At 27.5% G+C, this 15,904-nt stretch overlaps 4 protein-coding genes across 6 annotated transcripts; 3 read left to right on the top strand and 1 right to left on the bottom strand.

The window, feature by feature from the left end:
• The first annotated feature begins 273 nt into the window (after positions 1-273).
• LOC127288711 (dihydrolipoyl dehydrogenase, mitochondrial) lies at positions 274-3,112 on the top strand. Its single transcript, XM_051316330.1, has 7 exons — positions 274-440; positions 990-1,278; positions 1,350-1,716; positions 1,783-2,127; positions 2,200-2,291; positions 2,355-2,680; positions 2,750-3,112. Exons 1-7 carry the CDS (start codon positions 399-401, stop codon positions 2,813-2,815), a joined length of 1,527 nt encoding a protein of 508 aa, XP_051172287.1. The 5' UTR covers positions 274-398; the 3' UTR covers positions 2,816-3,112.
• Positions 3,113-3,287: 175 nt separating this feature from the next.
• On the top strand, positions 3,288-4,970 carry LOC127288710 (SOSS complex subunit B homolog). The gene is made up of 2 exons (XM_051316329.1): positions 3,288-4,218; positions 4,294-4,970. The coding sequence occupies exons 1-2, from the start codon at positions 3,760-3,762 to the stop codon at positions 4,444-4,446; spliced, it is 612 nt and encodes a 203-aa protein (XP_051172286.1). The 5' UTR covers positions 3,288-3,759; the 3' UTR covers positions 4,447-4,970.
• Positions 4,971-5,200: 230 nt separating this feature from the next.
• On the top strand, positions 5,201-11,287 carry LOC127288707 (hamartin). Its single transcript, XM_051316325.1, has 13 exons — positions 5,201-5,311; positions 6,231-6,498; positions 6,585-6,850; positions 6,919-7,128; positions 7,203-7,393; positions 7,495-7,613; positions 8,180-8,382; positions 8,466-8,786; positions 8,861-9,233; positions 9,308-9,531; positions 9,599-9,724; positions 9,804-10,143; positions 10,213-11,287. Exons 2-13 carry the CDS (start codon positions 6,390-6,392, stop codon positions 10,695-10,697), a joined length of 2,967 nt encoding a protein of 988 aa, XP_051172282.1. The 5' UTR covers positions 5,201-5,311; positions 6,231-6,389; the 3' UTR covers positions 10,698-11,287.
• Positions 11,101-15,683, bottom strand: LOC127288709 (major facilitator superfamily domain-containing protein 6). Of its 3 annotated transcripts, none has more exons than XM_051316327.1 (10): positions 15,426-15,683; positions 14,482-14,594; positions 14,050-14,405; positions 13,846-13,965; positions 13,427-13,703; positions 12,640-12,833; positions 12,185-12,504; positions 11,919-12,094; positions 11,675-11,842; positions 11,101-11,509 (listed from the first exon to the last, which is right to left on the bottom strand). In XM_051316327.1, the coding sequence occupies exons 2-10, from the start codon at positions 14,543-14,545 to the stop codon at positions 11,439-11,441; spliced, it is 1,746 nt and encodes a 581-aa protein (XP_051172284.1). In that variant the 5' UTR covers positions 14,546-14,594; positions 15,426-15,683; the 3' UTR covers positions 11,101-11,438. The 3 variants fall into 3 exon arrangements, with proteins under 3 accessions (XP_051172284.1, XP_051172285.1, XP_051172283.1); XM_051316328.1 differs by lacking the exon at positions 15,426-15,683 and adding an exon at positions 15,007-15,379 and having other exon boundaries at positions 11,625-11,842; XM_051316326.1 differs by lacking the exon at positions 15,426-15,683 and adding an exon at positions 15,007-15,378.
• Positions 15,684-15,904: the final 221 nt, after the last annotated feature.

The raw sequence follows: 15,904 nt of genomic DNA, 5'->3' as shown, positions 1-15,904 counted from the left end.
AGGGTACAGTTACAATGGAGCAGATTAGCAGAAAAGACATTAGCCAATCAGGCAATTGCAGGAAATTTCTCAATCTCATGATTGGCTGCTATCTATTTTACTAATCAGCTCGATGTTACTGTACAGTAATTTTTTTAAATTATTAAATAAAAAAAAAAAACAATTTTTTTAATTTTTATAAAATAAGTATAGTAAAAGTGTCTTTAACAATTCCTCTTGCAATTTCTATTTTTTTAAACCAAATCGATATAAAATCGATTATAGTGCAACTTTACATCTAGAAAGCAGTTAACTTCAGCTTGCTTTAGTTTTTCTGCTAGTACCTGCGCTTGACCTGCGCTCATAATTCTTTTCATTTTCTTATTCGAATAATATAATAATAAATATTAACAGCAACAATGCAGGTCAATCTGTGGAATTTTATGGCCGTTTCTGTGAGGGTATGTAAAAAATTATTTATTATTTTAATTAATTGACACGAACAAATTTTCTACTGTACCCCCACAAAAAAGTCTCCTTCGTGAACTCTTGAAGGACAATCTTTTTACAAATTCTATTTATTTAAGGGAATATTTAATCGTTTTTTTTAAAAAACTATTTTGTTTTTGTAAAAATAGACGTTATTCCAGTACATTGTATTATTTTAATTATATATTTTACCAAAAAAATATTGGTTATGTCTGTATTATACAACAACCAAAAAATATGTATTTCTAATTCACGTGCCAATGTTAAGTCGTTTTTAATTTGGTAGAAATTTTTTTTTTTGTCTACTCATTTCTAATTATAAGTTATTATTTTTTGATTACTTTATTTTTGAGAGTATTTGTATTTTTTCTTAATGTTTACATTATTAGAATAATGTTAATAAATTTTTTTATTTAACCTCCAAATATTTGAATTTTAATCGTAGAGAATTTTAACAAAAATGATTTTTTTATTTTAATCACTATTTTCGAAAAAAGGGAATAAATATTCAATTTTTACAGCCAAATTGTATGAAACGAGTTATCAATCCAGCAATATCAGCAGTACAACAACGAAGGTATGCAAGTACATTGGATGCAGATCTTGTTGTTATTGGAGCAGGTCCAGGTGGTTATGTAGCAGCAATTAAAGCCGCTCAATTGGGAATGAAAACTGTTTGCGTGGAAAAAAATCCAACTTTAGGTGGTACTTGTCTCAATGTTGGTTGTATACCATCGAAATCGTTACTCAACAATTCTCATTATTATCACATGGCTCATAGTGGTGATTTAAATCAAAGAGGTGTTATTGGTATGTATGAATATTATAATTCGAAAAATATTTTTTTCTTTCTAATAATTTTTATTTCTAATTTTTCTCAGTGGATAATGTTAAACTCGATTTGGATAAATTATTGCAACAAAAGGATAATGTTGTGAAAGCATTGACCGGCGGTATTGCTGGTTTATTTAAGAAAAATAAAGTCGAATGGGTTAAGGGTCATGGAAAGATAACGGGAAAAAATCAAGTTAGCTCATTAAATCCCGATGGTTCAATTGGCACTACAATAAATGCAAAAAATATTTTAATTGCAACTGGAAGTGAAGTGACACCATTTGCTGGTATTGATATTGATGAAAAAACCGTTGTTTCGTCAACTGGTGCACTATCATTGAATCCAGTACCAAAAAGGCTTATTGTCATTGGAGCCGGTGTAATTGGTCTTGAATTAGGATCAGTATGGCAGAGGTAATTTCAAAAATTTCTATTATTTTTTTAATTAGAAAAAAGTAAATGAAATTTTTTTTTTTTAAGATTGGGTTCAGAGGTGACAGCTGTTGAATTTATGAGTACGATAGGCGGAGCTGGAATTGATGGTGAAGTGAGCAAAACACTACAGAAAGTATTAACAAAACAGGGAGTTAATTTTAAATTAGGAACAAAAGTAACAGGCGCTTCAAAAAGTGGTGGTGAAATTCAAGTCACCGTTGAAGATGTCAAAGATTCTAGTAAAAAAGAAACATTGGGCTGCGATGTTTTATTGGTTTGCGTTGGACGAAGACCATATACGGAAAATTTGGGTCTCGAAGAAATGGGTATTGAACGAGATGAAAAAGGACGAGTACCAGTTAATAATCGTTTCCAAACAGTTGTACCAAAGTATGTTTTTTTTACCTAAAAAAAATTTAATTTATTTTTAAAAATTTAATTTATTTAATTTGAATTTTCCAGTATTTTTGCAATTGGTGACTGTATTCATGGACCAATGTTGGCGCACAAAGCTGAAGATGAGGGTATAATCACAGTCGAAGGCATTGCCGGAGGTATATTATTTTCTTTTTCTCCTTTTTATTTTCTTTTTATAAAATAATTTTTTATTTTTAAAGGCGCTGTTCACATAGACTATAATTGTGTACCAAGTGTTGTTTACACACATCCCGAAGTGGGATGGGTGGGAAAAACAGAAGAGGATCTCAAGAAAGAAGGAATCGATTATAAAGTTGGTAAATTTCCATTTATGGCGAATTCGAGAGCGAAAACAAATTTAGAAACTGAGGGCTTTGTCAAAGTACTCGCTGACAATAGTACGGATAAAATTCTTGGCGTTCATATGATTGGACCCGTTGCTGGTGAATTAATTAATGAAGCAGTACTTGCCATGGAATATGGTGCGAGTGCAGAGGACGTTGCGAGAGTTTGTCACGCGCATCCAGTAAGTGATTTTATTATTTTTTTTCTTTTACTCGAATTGGAGAAAAATAATTTATTTTTTGTTTTTCAGACGTGTTCAGAGGCTTTAAGAGAAGCTCATCTTGCTGCCTATTTTGGCAAACCAATCAACTTCTAGAAAGTATTCATCAATTTAAAAAAAAAAAGGAAAAAATACAGTGCTTTTTTTTTTTGAACACAATCGTAGATCCTTATTGGAAACTACGCACTCTGATCTATCGTCGTACCATCGCTAATGTGCATACTCCGAATAAACTGTAAATAAATTGAAGAACCATTGATTTAAAAGGGGGAACACGAGCCCTTCTTTTTTTTAATAGATTTACCACGAAACTTATAAATATTGTATTTATTTGAAATATACCAAAATCCATATATTGCGTTTTCGCGCGAATATGGGGCTGTGAAGAAACTATCAATTTTTCTTTTTTTTCATAATTTAATTTAATTTTTAGTTTTTTTAATTATTTTATTAATTTGTTAAATTATCTAAATTTATTATTTAAATTAGATTACTATTATTTAAGATTATTCATTCAAATTAATAAAATTCAAATACTTCTGATTTACGTTGCGTAAGAATACGTATTGTGCGTCATTCTTACCGGTTTTTACATGACTTCACTACATGTCTGTTTACAAATTGTTATTTAGTTAAAAATGACCGATTTTTTCAATTTTATAAACATTTAATTACTCCATACAGTTCAGAATTGAAAAAAATAATAAAAGTATACAATAAATATCAGCACGAATTTTAGTGACCATAACCTCAAACTATGGCTGACATCATCAGCTGTTGCCAACAAAACTGACGTTTAGAATATTATCTAAATTATCCTCCCGAGTATAATTTTTTTGCAACGGTAAATAAAAAGTGACTCAATAGTTTTATTAAATATCTAAAAGTTATATATTACATTTTTTTAATGTAACAAACAAAAATGAAAAAGGAGAACTAGGCGTTGTAGCCACTGTCAAGTTTTCTCTAATCAAGTGAAATTTGAGTGTCAGTTTTTTTTTTTTGGTTTTTTTTTTTTTTAAATAATAGAATATAAAACAATGGAACACGTGTTAATAAAAGATATTCGTCCGGGTCAAAAGAATATCAATGTCGTATTTATTGTTCTCGAAGTTGGACATCCTACAATTACCAAAGATAACCGCGAAGTTCGAACTTTTAAAGTTGCTGACAATACAGCGTGTATGAATGTCTCCATTTGGGACGAACCAGGAACATTATTGGTACCTGGTGATATTGTGAGATTAACAAAAGGTTATGCATCAGTTTGGAGACAATGTTTAACTTTATATTCAGGAAAAAATGGTGATATACAAAAAATTGGAGAATTTTGTATGGTTATCAATGAACAACTAAATATGAGTGAACCAAATCCTGCACTTGCACAACAAATAGTTAATCAAAGTGGTTCCGGTCCACCAGGAAGTAATGCCAACAGTAATATAACAAATAATGGAAATGCAAATAATGTTTCGGGAAATAGTGGAAGAGCACCTTTGGTATATTTTTTGAAATTGATTTTGAGAAAATTAATTATTTAATATGAAAATTATTAATTTTTTAATTTACTTTAGGCAATACAGAGCAATGCAACAACTCCGGCAAGTGGAACATCAAGTAGTTCGACATCGAGTAAAAGTGAAACAGGAACAAAATCATCAACAACAAAAAATAGTACTCGCGGTCGTGGAAGCTACAGAAATGGCAGTCGAACTGATAGAAGATAACACACGAGTGAGACGTTAATTAATTTGTAAAGAAAAACAAAAAAAAAAGTAATTAAAAAATGTTACCGATTGCAAAAAAAAAAAAGAAAATACCGAAAATGTTTATCATTTCAAGTTTCATTTTTATTACTCTTTGCAACATTTTTCGAAAAAAATTGTCTTTTTTAAAAATATATTTTAAAGATTATAATTTCTTTTTTTATTTATTCAGCAACTTCCACTAAATAATAGGAAATAATTTGTAACATAAGAGTTTGATATAAGATATTATATTGATAATAGGAGAGTAGTTGATTCTCAGTGTTCAGAACGACTGAAATTTTTTTACACATAGTTAATAAAATTTTTTTTTTTTCTAGTTTTTTCAATAAGATCATTTTTTTTTTCTAGTGGAAGATTTAATTTGTAATTGATTTATAATTTATTTTTAAATATTTAAAATTTAGGTAGTCTATTAAGAAATACACACGAGATAATTCTGTATAATTAATTATACTTTGAATAAAAAATGAAAGTCTGGTATATATTGTTTGTTGCCTTTTTTTCTTTATTAAAATATTTTTACTTTTTTAATCTATTTACATTTTAAAATTAATAAATAGAAAAAAAATTATCTATAAGCAATGGAGAAAAAAATAATAATTTAAAATTAATTAATTTCTATAAATTTTTGTGAAAATGGCGGTAAAAATTTGAAAAAATTTTCAAATCTAGTCGGTGAGAAAGATTTCGTTTTCATCGATCGAGTAATTAAATGCCCCGGTGATGGCGTTTTTAGCAGCTCCAAAATCCAAGTGGAGTTCTGCCATAAACCTTGCGGGATCTGGGGAAGTCTGTCTCTCAACGACACATCGATGACCCTCGGGTAAGTTTTTTTTTTTTTTTTTAATTTTTTGCAATCTTTATTAATTTTTAAGACCCTTGTTTTTTTTGCTATTAATTTATTGATGCGAGTGTCGATTAATTTGTTATAGTTTGTAAAAAAGTGTTCACATCAAACTCCAAATATACATTTTACGGTCATTTCACTAATGATCAACAAAATTTTTTTTTTTTTTTTATACGGTAAATCAAATCCCTGCTGTCAGTTAAAGTACATACAATTGCAGTACAAGTAGTAATTTGACGTAATTTGCGATACAATTTTTTTTTGTCACATCTGATCACCTGTGTGAAATGTCATATTTTTAACCTCTTTCATATTGAACTAATAATAATGAAATATTTTCAATTTAAGAAAAAAATATTTCTCTTTTGGATAAACAAATATTTTAAAAGCAATTAGTGAAGTTCAAAATTAGCTTTACGTCACTTTGGTTTATAGTTATGATTTTGTATTGTTGTATTTTATTTTCAAGATGGTAGTTTCAATATAGTTTTGCGTAAATTGTTGTTAATTATTGTAGAATGTAATTTTTGGTATTTTTTCTTTTTAATTGGAAATGTCATTGTTTAACAACAACTGTTTGTAAATGACAATTTTTGTTACATTCTCTTTTTTTTCAACTGTCAAGTATTTTTGATTTCAATATAGTCAAAAATGTATACCTTCTTCTGTATGACAATCTCTTTAATTTACTTTTTATATATAATTCTATTTTTATCTCAAAGGATAGGATTCAGAAATTAGACGACGTTTGATATCTGAGTTAATTAATAAAATTAAATTGAAATATCTAATTATATTATTATTTATTGTTGATTTAATTTTAGTATTTTAGTATATTTAAAAACAAATATTAAATATGTTTTCAAAATAATTGTTTTTATTTTTGTTGATTCAGGTACAAATTCAGTTGGGGATATCCACCGAAAGCTGGTCTCTGACAATTGACCAATGGCTTCAAGAAATGTACACCTACACGCCAAACTTTTCTCGCTAACCAGTGTCTGATGGTCGGAGTAGATTTAAAAATTTTCAATTTTACAATTTCACCTTCGGAATGAGTAACAATACAATAGGCGGTCCAGAATTATTTTCCTTGCTTGAGTCTAATAAACCCAGCGAGGTAGATGAAACAAAAACAGTTCTTCACGAACACTTCCTATCGAGTAAGTTTTCAAATTGTTTTGGAATTTTTTTATTTTTAATTTTCTTTTTTTATAACTAATTTTTTTTTTATATTCAATTTTCACAGCTAAAGACAACTGGTTAGTTAATGGACTCTTTGAATATTATCTTTCAACAAATTCAAATAGAGCTATTGATGTTTTGGCTAAAGTTCGAGAGCCACATGACAAACACTTGCTGGATAGACTGTATGAAGCTCTTGCCAAACCGAATAATCAAGGTCAAAAACTACTGACTCTTACACTCTTGGGCCATGTGGCACGTCGTCAACCCACCTGGCTTTTTAAGCTTGCTAATCATCAACTCTTTAAAGAACTTCTTAAATTACTAAAAGTAATTTCTTTTTTTTTTCGTTATGATCAATTTTTTCTGTAATTTAAAATAATATATTTTTCTTTTAGATGGAGGGAGAAACTTTATCATTAATGAGTGCACTTTTATTATTGGTGACATTATTGCCAATGATACCGGGAGTTCTTGGACCACATCTTCATGACATTTTCGAAGTTTTTGCCCGTTTAGTTACATTTTATTACAATCAAGCTTCTCAACTTTCATCACAGAATTCGACTTCTGTCGAGTGGGATAGATTTTATTTTTTACACTTACAGGTAAAATAGTAAATGAAATATTTTTACATTTAATAGAAACGAAAGTGAAAAATTTATTGTTTTTTTTCTTAAAGGTGGGACTCTATAGTCTTTTTCATAGACTGTATGCAATGTACCCGTGTAATTTTGTCTATTATCTTCAACAACAATATCAACGAGATCCAGAATCAACATTTTCATATACTGTACAACCAATGTTGGAATCTGTCAGGATGCATCCACTTTTAATAACTATGTCAAAAGAAGCGGAAATTAGTCAACAAAGGTGATTTTTTGAATAAAAAGAAAATTTTTGACAAAATTAACACATTTTTAGCAAATAAGTGTTTTAAATATTTTTTTTTTTTTAAATATTTTGTTTTACAGGTGGAAAAAAATGGAACATCATGACGTTGTAGCGGAATGTGGAAAATTTACTATAGATAGGAAAAATCAAGAGGAAATTGTTGTACCTACGAAAAATCCACGTTTCACTCCAAATCCAGGTAATTTGTCAATAAAATAGAATTTTTATTCTTTTTTTGTTAAATAATTATATGAGCATATCACTGGAATTTTTATGTTAAAAAAAACTAATGAGTTTTTTTTGCTAATTAGAAGCTGATTTGTTACTAATTTTGCTAAATTTGAAAAATTTTTGTTTGCTAATTTCAATAAATTTTTACCAGTTTGCTAAATTTTTTGGAACTATCTTTTTTAAAATGTTTATAACAATAAAAATGTCAAGGGATTTTAACATTCGGAACTATTTTTTTAAAATAATTATAAAAATTTCTTTTTTATTAAAATTTAAAAAAGACCGTTTAAAAGCCTTGAAATGTTTATTATTAAAATATTATTAATAACTTAATATAATTAATAAAAAATTTAATTTAAAAAAATTAAAATATAATTAATAAATAAATATTATTGCTATTATTATTATTTAAAAAATACAAATAAAAGGCATTAAAATGTTCATTATTAAAATTTATATCTGGTTTTTTGTTGGAAATATTAATTTTGAATCGGATCTATCGTTTACAATTTGTTATAATTATTTTGTTTTTAGATTATCCATATCCTGGAAGTGATACAATTGGAGAGGATGATACATTTTGGTCTCCGAGTATGATAATGCCACCACATAGTCCTCCAATTTTACAAACACAACCTCATGAAATAAGATCAACGCCCTCGACTCCTGGTAATAAAAGTAGAACATCACCACCTGAAGCGGCCGTCGAAGCTACTCCAGAAACAACACCTGTCAAGGTATATAATTTAAAAATATTTAATTACTTTTATTAGTATTCTATTATTTACATATTAATTGTTTAATTAAATTTATTTCACAGGACTCAAGACAGATGCCATCAAGACAACCAATGAGTAATTCAGCTGTGAGAGCACTTGGCGCATTTGGAAATGGAGTTCTCGGTGTGAATTCTCGACCGTCAACGCCAAATTCTGTGATTTCTTCAAATTTCACATTTGGTGGCGGTGATAATTCTTTAATTACGTCCTCAATTCTTTCGCAAAAACTCGAGAAAGTTGAATCCGATAGATTTAATTTTCAATCGCCAAAATCAAAAAACATTTCAAATATCACGGAAAAATTGTCAGAAACTGACGTCAGTCAAAATGGAAAAAATGATTCTTGGCAAGAAGATCAGGAGGTAGATATTTTAAAATTGAAAATTTTATAGTTAAAAAATATTTAATACATTATTGACAAAATTTAATTTTACAGATTTTGGAAATTGTGAATGCAAGGGGCAGTAGAAATAGTGCATCGAATTATTTGCAACATCGATTGCAAATGAATGATTGTGTAAAGAATACAAATGTCCAAAGATTTTGTCCCATTTCACAAACAATAAAATTGGATAATATTGTAAAAAATGAGGAAAAATTAGATTGCACCGAACAAAATGCAAGTAAAACGAAAAAAACAGAGGAAATTGGTACACAAACATTAGATTTTATTCCCTATGAACATCTTCTTAAAGATATTTGTAATCAAAAAAATCAAGAGGCCAATACAGAGCCGCCCACAATTCTTCTCGATCGTTATATTGAAACTTGTGTTGGTACAAATAGTTCCAGTGATTATAATCGATCAAGTTAGTATTGACTTTAATTTATAAAATTAAATTTTTTTGGAAAAAAAAATAAAAATAATTAATTAATAAAACAGGATCGAATGTATCGAAAGTAAAGCAAAGAAGACGCGATGATGATCAACAAGATGAAAATGTGGACGATGACGGCCTACATCACGATTGTATTAATCAATTGCAACTCGTTCAAATGCTATTACAATTTGAAAGACAGAGACGAGAAGTTCTTGCCGAACGAAATCGAAGGCTATTTGGCAAAATGAGAGATTCACGAGTTTCTGAAGAACATAACGTTGCTCTTGTAAATTTCGAAATTTTTCTTTAAAAAAAAAAATATTTGCTCTAAATAATTAATTTCTTTTTTCTAGAATGATCGTCTAAGAATTCTTGACGCTGAGAAAAGTGCACTGAAAACAGAATTGGATCGCAGTAAAGCAGAAATTCGTTCAATTGATGAAAGATGTTCACAGGCCTTACAACATTGGCAGTCGAAGGTAATTTATAAAATTCTTTTTTTTAAATAAAAAAAATTTTTAAACTAAATTTTTAATATTTAAAAATAAAATTTTCTAGTGCGTTGAGGAACAACAACAAAATCAAACGTTTAAGGATAAAATCGAAGATTTGGAAATAAAATTAAAAAGTGAGAGAAAAAAATCATCGGAAGGCGAGCGGCATATACAATCACTTGGTTTTGATTTATTTAATGCGGGTAATCAACTTCGTGAGGCTTTGAAAACAGTGAATTACGCTGAAGAATTGCAAAGAAAATTGTGTACTATTAAAAAACAATTTTTGCTTTTCCGAGAAGCGCAAATGCGAATACAACATGAACGCACAGATATTTATATGAAAGAGGCTAAAGAAGAGGCGGCCGAAATGCTCCAACGATCATACGTTGAAGAATTGCAAAGTAAGAGAAAATTTAATATTCCTTTTTTTTTTTTTAAATTTAATATTATTAATTTGCAATTTTTCACAGCACTACGAAAACAAGTGGAAAATGGAAAAGCACTTGTCGAGGCGTATAGAAATCGTTTAGGCGAATTGGAGAATAAAGAAGCGCGCAAGGAAAATCAATTAATTGATCAACAACGTCTATTATTGGAGGCAAAAGAAAGACATGAATCAGAATTACAAGCTGTTGAATCAAAATATAAAGCGCAAATGGAAATAAATCTTCTTCTTCAAGGTAGAATTTTGGAGTTACATGGAAAATTAGAGACTGAAATATCTCGAACTGGTTCAGTGAAAAATTTATCGGCTTCGGCATCACCAAAAGAACAATGTTCACCGCAATTATCGGCCAGTCATGCATCTTCCAGCGGCGATAATATTCAATATAATACTGGAAATACAATCAATGATTACAGTGATCAAACTGGTGAAATACCGAATTTGCATGCCATCATAGAACCACGTTCGAGTCAAATATTGACTTCGACCCGGTCTAATCAACATCGATAAAAAAAAAAAAACAAAAAAAAATTATATCAATGAATTGAACAATATTGTACATTTTATCAGGTCTTTCGTATTTGACCTTGCTGTTCAAAGAAAAAAGAAAATTTTTCCTTTTTTTTTTCTTTTTCAGAAAAATTAATTAGTAGCTTCTAATCAATAGGCTAAAATTAATTATTCAGTGAAAAAAAAAAAAAATTTAAATGTTGCATGATCGCTATCGCTGGGTGGAGATTTTTATTATGATTTGTCTCCACTTTTCGATCAGCAGCTTCTTTAACGACGAATTCACTATCTGAATAAAAGTTGAAATATTTTGTGAGCAATCTTAAACAAAAAAAAATTAATTTTTCTTTCCACTCCTTTTTTTTTTAATCATATGGGTTATTAAAGAAAATCAAGTTTGATATAAAAAAGAAAACAATGTATTTGCAAACATAAATGATTAAAATTCGTGTATAATACTGAACGATAAAAAAAAAAAACTGTCGAATATCACACGTGAATAACACGCACAAATTATATTTGTACATCGATTGTAAATTATTTTAAAATTTAATGACAAAGACTATAAACAATGAAAAAATTAAACAAAATGGCAAACGATTTAAAAGCTTCCCCTATTTTTGAGAAAGAGAGTATTTTTTTTTCTTTTTAGATTTATACGACTTTGGTCTCGGTTTTTATGTTATCGGGCTCAAAAAGAAAAAATTAATTTTTTTTTTCCTTATGTCTGAGGCAGCAGTGTTAATACGTTTGAAGTTCTTGACTCATCGTCATGAGAATGGCATCGTTCGGGGGAGCGTAACTCGCTAAATCTGAAAAAGAATTAAAATATAAAATTAATTTCAAAATTAAATTAAACAAAATTTAATGAAATTAAAATTTGTTGAAAAAAATAAAGATTGTGCAAAAGAAAACAAAAATGGTTACCGTGCAAAATTATCTAAGCAATTTCATGCATCACAATCGTAATTACTTACGACTATGACCCTGTTGCAAAGGATAGGCTTTTGCTTTGCGTAGCAATAATTGCAGAATCCAATAAATTGTCAACCAAATGAGAGCTCCACCGGAGAAAATTCTGAAAGTAACAGCGCCTCTGTATTCGTCCATTAAGTATCCACAAAGTAAACTACCAACTGATACGCCTGCAATGAAATTAAGTAAGTTAATTAATTTATTTAATTATCTATTTTTATTTTTCAAGGATAAAATTTTTTTTACCAACGCCTTCGAATATTGCTCCGATAACTCCCTGAATTGTTGCTTTAGTTCCTGATGGCGCAACTTTGTCACCATAAGAAACCATCGTCGGCCAACAAAGTCCAAGTGATGGTCCATGAAGTACTTCAACTAAAATAATCCACCAGGCATTTGAAATTACACTGTAGGCCATAAATCTGAAAAATTAATTAGTAATTTTAAAAACAATTCACAATTTATAAATAGAACAATTTTTAATTTCTTTTTTTTTAATTTTTTCATCTAACCTAATAGCATAAACAAGTAAAACAAGGCTCATAACGTTAATGTGACCCAATTTTCTCAAAACAGTTCCCGATATAAAATTAAATGGTAATTCGCCCAAAAAACTTTGAACGCCAATAACGAGTCCCTGCAATGTTTTTAGCCATTCTGTTCCGGGTGGTACCAATTCTTCAGTGTACCATAAAAGAAAATTCCAAACAACACCAGTACAAATTCCAGATCCAATGCACCAGAATGTAAAAACAAGAATTCTTCCTTCTCTCATTAGGGACCACAATTCCCATAAAACAGATGGTTCAATTTCTCCGGATTGTAAATTTTTCTAGTAACATTTTTATTATTAAATTAATTAATTATTAAATTATTATATATTATTATTTGTTCTTTTTAATTTTTATGAATTAATAAATTAAAAATATAAATTATAATAATTAATAACAGGATAATTATTAAATACTTTTGTCAGAGTTGCTGAGACAATAATGTCAAATATCATCGCTATTAGCATAATATAAAATATGCAAGTATAATCCTTATTAGTTTCGTCACGACTAAATACATCTACTAAGTATCCTGCACTTATTCCAAATATTCCAAAGCCAATACTGCCCCACATTCTTTGTTTGCCATATTCTTTTCTTTTATTTTCACCTGAAATTAATTTAAATTTTTTTTATTATTATTAATATAAATTTCAATTATTTATCGCAAATGAATTTAAATTTATTATTTCTTTTTATGAATTTCAATTATTCACTGCAAATGATTTGAAATTTTTTATTTTTATTATAAATTTCAATTATTCGAGTAAAATACATTAAATTTTTTTATTTTTATTGTAAATTTCAATTATTTACCTAAAATGAATTAAAAATTGTTTTTTTAAAAATAAATTTCAATTATTCACTGCAAATGAATTGAAACTTTTTATTTTTATTATAAATACCAATTATTCACTGCGAATTAATTAAAAATTGTTATTTTTATTATAAATTTTAATTATTCATTGCAAATGAATTGAAAATTTTTATTTTTATTATAAATTTCAATTAAAAGGAAAATAAATTAAATTTTTTTTTATAAATTTTAATTATTTAACTAAAATTAATTAAAAATTGTTATTTTTATTAAAAAATTTTAATTAATTAATTAAATTATCTCACAGGAACTTAAAACTTCCAGATATATGACCATAAAACAATTTATTTTTTTTTAAATAAAATTTAATTTAAAAAAAAACTTACCAAGGACATTAAAACAAATGGCATCTCCTAAACTAACAACCACAGCCATTCCTATCCAACTGGTAATAGATGCCCATAAAAATACTTGAAATTGATATGTCGAGGTCTGTGATAAACTAGTGGAATTTTTCGATTGACGTATTAAATTATCCATTGCAGGATGTTTTGGACATGAAATTTTACATGGTGTCGACACTCCAGTATCACAGAGTCTTTTTGTTGACTGGCCATCAGGAAAAATGGCCTTTTCAACTTTTACATTAACACAATCTTTCAACTAAAACAGAAAAAAAAAAATGTTAATCAAAATTCATTTTAATATTAAAATATCATCAAAAGAGAAAAAAAAATTTTTCTCAATTTTTTTTAAATAAATAATAAAATAAAATTTTTCATATATATTGAAAAATAAATATTACCGATAAATCGTGATACATATCATAATGAGCAGTGAAATTAAATGGAATTCCATCGGGATTACAAAGATGCCAATGAGTACAGACGGTGTCGTTTATTTTTGTCAAACTCTGACAACTTATCTGAAAAAGAAAATAAAAATAGTAAAAAAAAATATATAATTTTTGAAAATAAAAATTACAAAAGTTAATATAAATATAAATTACTTGACAGTCGCCTTCGGATTTATTAGAGCTGATAACATTATCCAAAACATCCCTCGAGAATGATTTCTCAGGACACAATTCAAGAAAAGCTTGTGAATTACTACATTTTAATCTAGTATCCGCAGTCGTCATTATTTCGGGTATAAAGTGCATTGTAAAAAAGCTAATAGTTAAAAATGCTTGAAAAAAAAGAAAAAATGATTTATGAAGTTTGTACTTGTCAGCAAGACTTCCAAATAATGGTTTTGCAATTAATCCGGAGATTGGCAATATTGTGTAAATAGTGCCCACGAGAAATCCGGAAAAGCCCAACTGTTTTGCAAGTGTTGGCAAAAATGGCACAATGCATCCAGTGGCTATAAAACAAAAAGTAAAAATTTAATATTTTCAATAAAATACCTTTTCGAGAATATAAAATTAAAAAATACATACCGGCATTGTAAAGAAAATAATGTGCCTTGATAGGAACTAAATCTCTATTAATACTCTCTATCATGATTAAGGAAATTTATCACTATTAATAACTTTCAGTAGATAAGTCTTATCTGTAAAAACATAAAGCAAATATTAATGTCAAAAATTGATTAGAAATTTGCGAAATTAAAATACGAAGTAAAAATGCGTGTGTAACTTCTTCTTCTTCTTCTTCTTCTTTTTCTTTTATATTACATTTAAAAATGAAATAAAATAAATTCGGTACTTTACAATGTATATTCTATGATCGACGTGCTATCAATTAAATTAAATTGGGGATTTACCAAAGTGTCGAAGGTCAATTGATCGCAATTATTATGATATGGACATAACCTTCAAAAACTAGTTTGCACTCATTTATAGGCAAAAAAAAATATCAAGAAATGATTCAACAAGAAAAGAGATTCTCTAGAGAAAATTGCAAATATTTTAAATTTTTTTTTGCTTCTAATTTATATTAAAAAAAAAATTTTTTAAACTTACTTTAAACTATTTTTTAAATATCAAATAGCGTGTCCGCCCACAGATTTCCATGCTCGTTATGTTGTATCAATTTACAAATTCTTTTCTTTCTAGTCACAAAATCTTAATTACCCTGCTTTATCTATTCAAAAAACTCAATTTGTGAAATACTTATCCAATTTTTAAACTCCTATATTATGAACAAAACTGAGTCTTGTTTTATAACCTCAACTAATCGTTTATACAAACTTAATATAATTATATCTCAGATTAATATTATTATAATTACACTATGTACGTGATTAACATCAGTTTATTTGATTTTTATATTTGTTCCTATTTTATATGTATAAACAAAACTGTGACTTGTTTCATAACCTCATCTTTTAAACAAACTTAAAATAATTATATCTCAGATTATAGTTTTATTATATACTTACACTGTACGTGATTAACATCAGATTATTTGATGTTTTTTTGACACAAAGTTTCAACTTATCATGATTGTTTTGTTACTTTTATGTTGTTATTGTTGTTGTTTTTTTAAACACGAATTTTTGTTAAAACTTATAAATTATAAATTATAAATTATATAAATATAAAAAGTTATTTAAAATGATTATTTATTTTACAAAAAAACACTTAAATAATATTTAGTAGCAAAATGTATATTTGATCAGTTATCAGGTTATCACTGTCAAAATTTTGTCAAAATCAGCTGACATATGTCAGATTTCTATGAATTTGGCAACAATGTAACTATATGCACAAAAAATTATTATCAGTGAGAAAAATATTTATTGAAAACTATTTACTAATTCACTATGATCATAAAATAACTTAAAATGAATATTCACGTATTTTTATTTAATATACACTTTAAATTAAATATTTTATAAATAAAGTTTAAAAATTTGAA

The sequence above is a fragment of the Leptopilina boulardi genome, unplaced genomic scaffold (assembly GCF_019393585.1).
Source record: "Leptopilina boulardi isolate dan_hultmark-lab unplaced genomic scaffold, ZJU_Lbou_2.1 LbouV2_392, whole genome shotgun sequence".
Taxonomy (NCBI): domain Eukaryota; kingdom Metazoa; phylum Arthropoda; class Insecta; order Hymenoptera; family Figitidae; genus Leptopilina; species Leptopilina boulardi.
The sequence above is the reverse complement of the archived record's forward strand: the minus strand, read 5'-3'. Positions and strand labels throughout refer to the sequence as shown.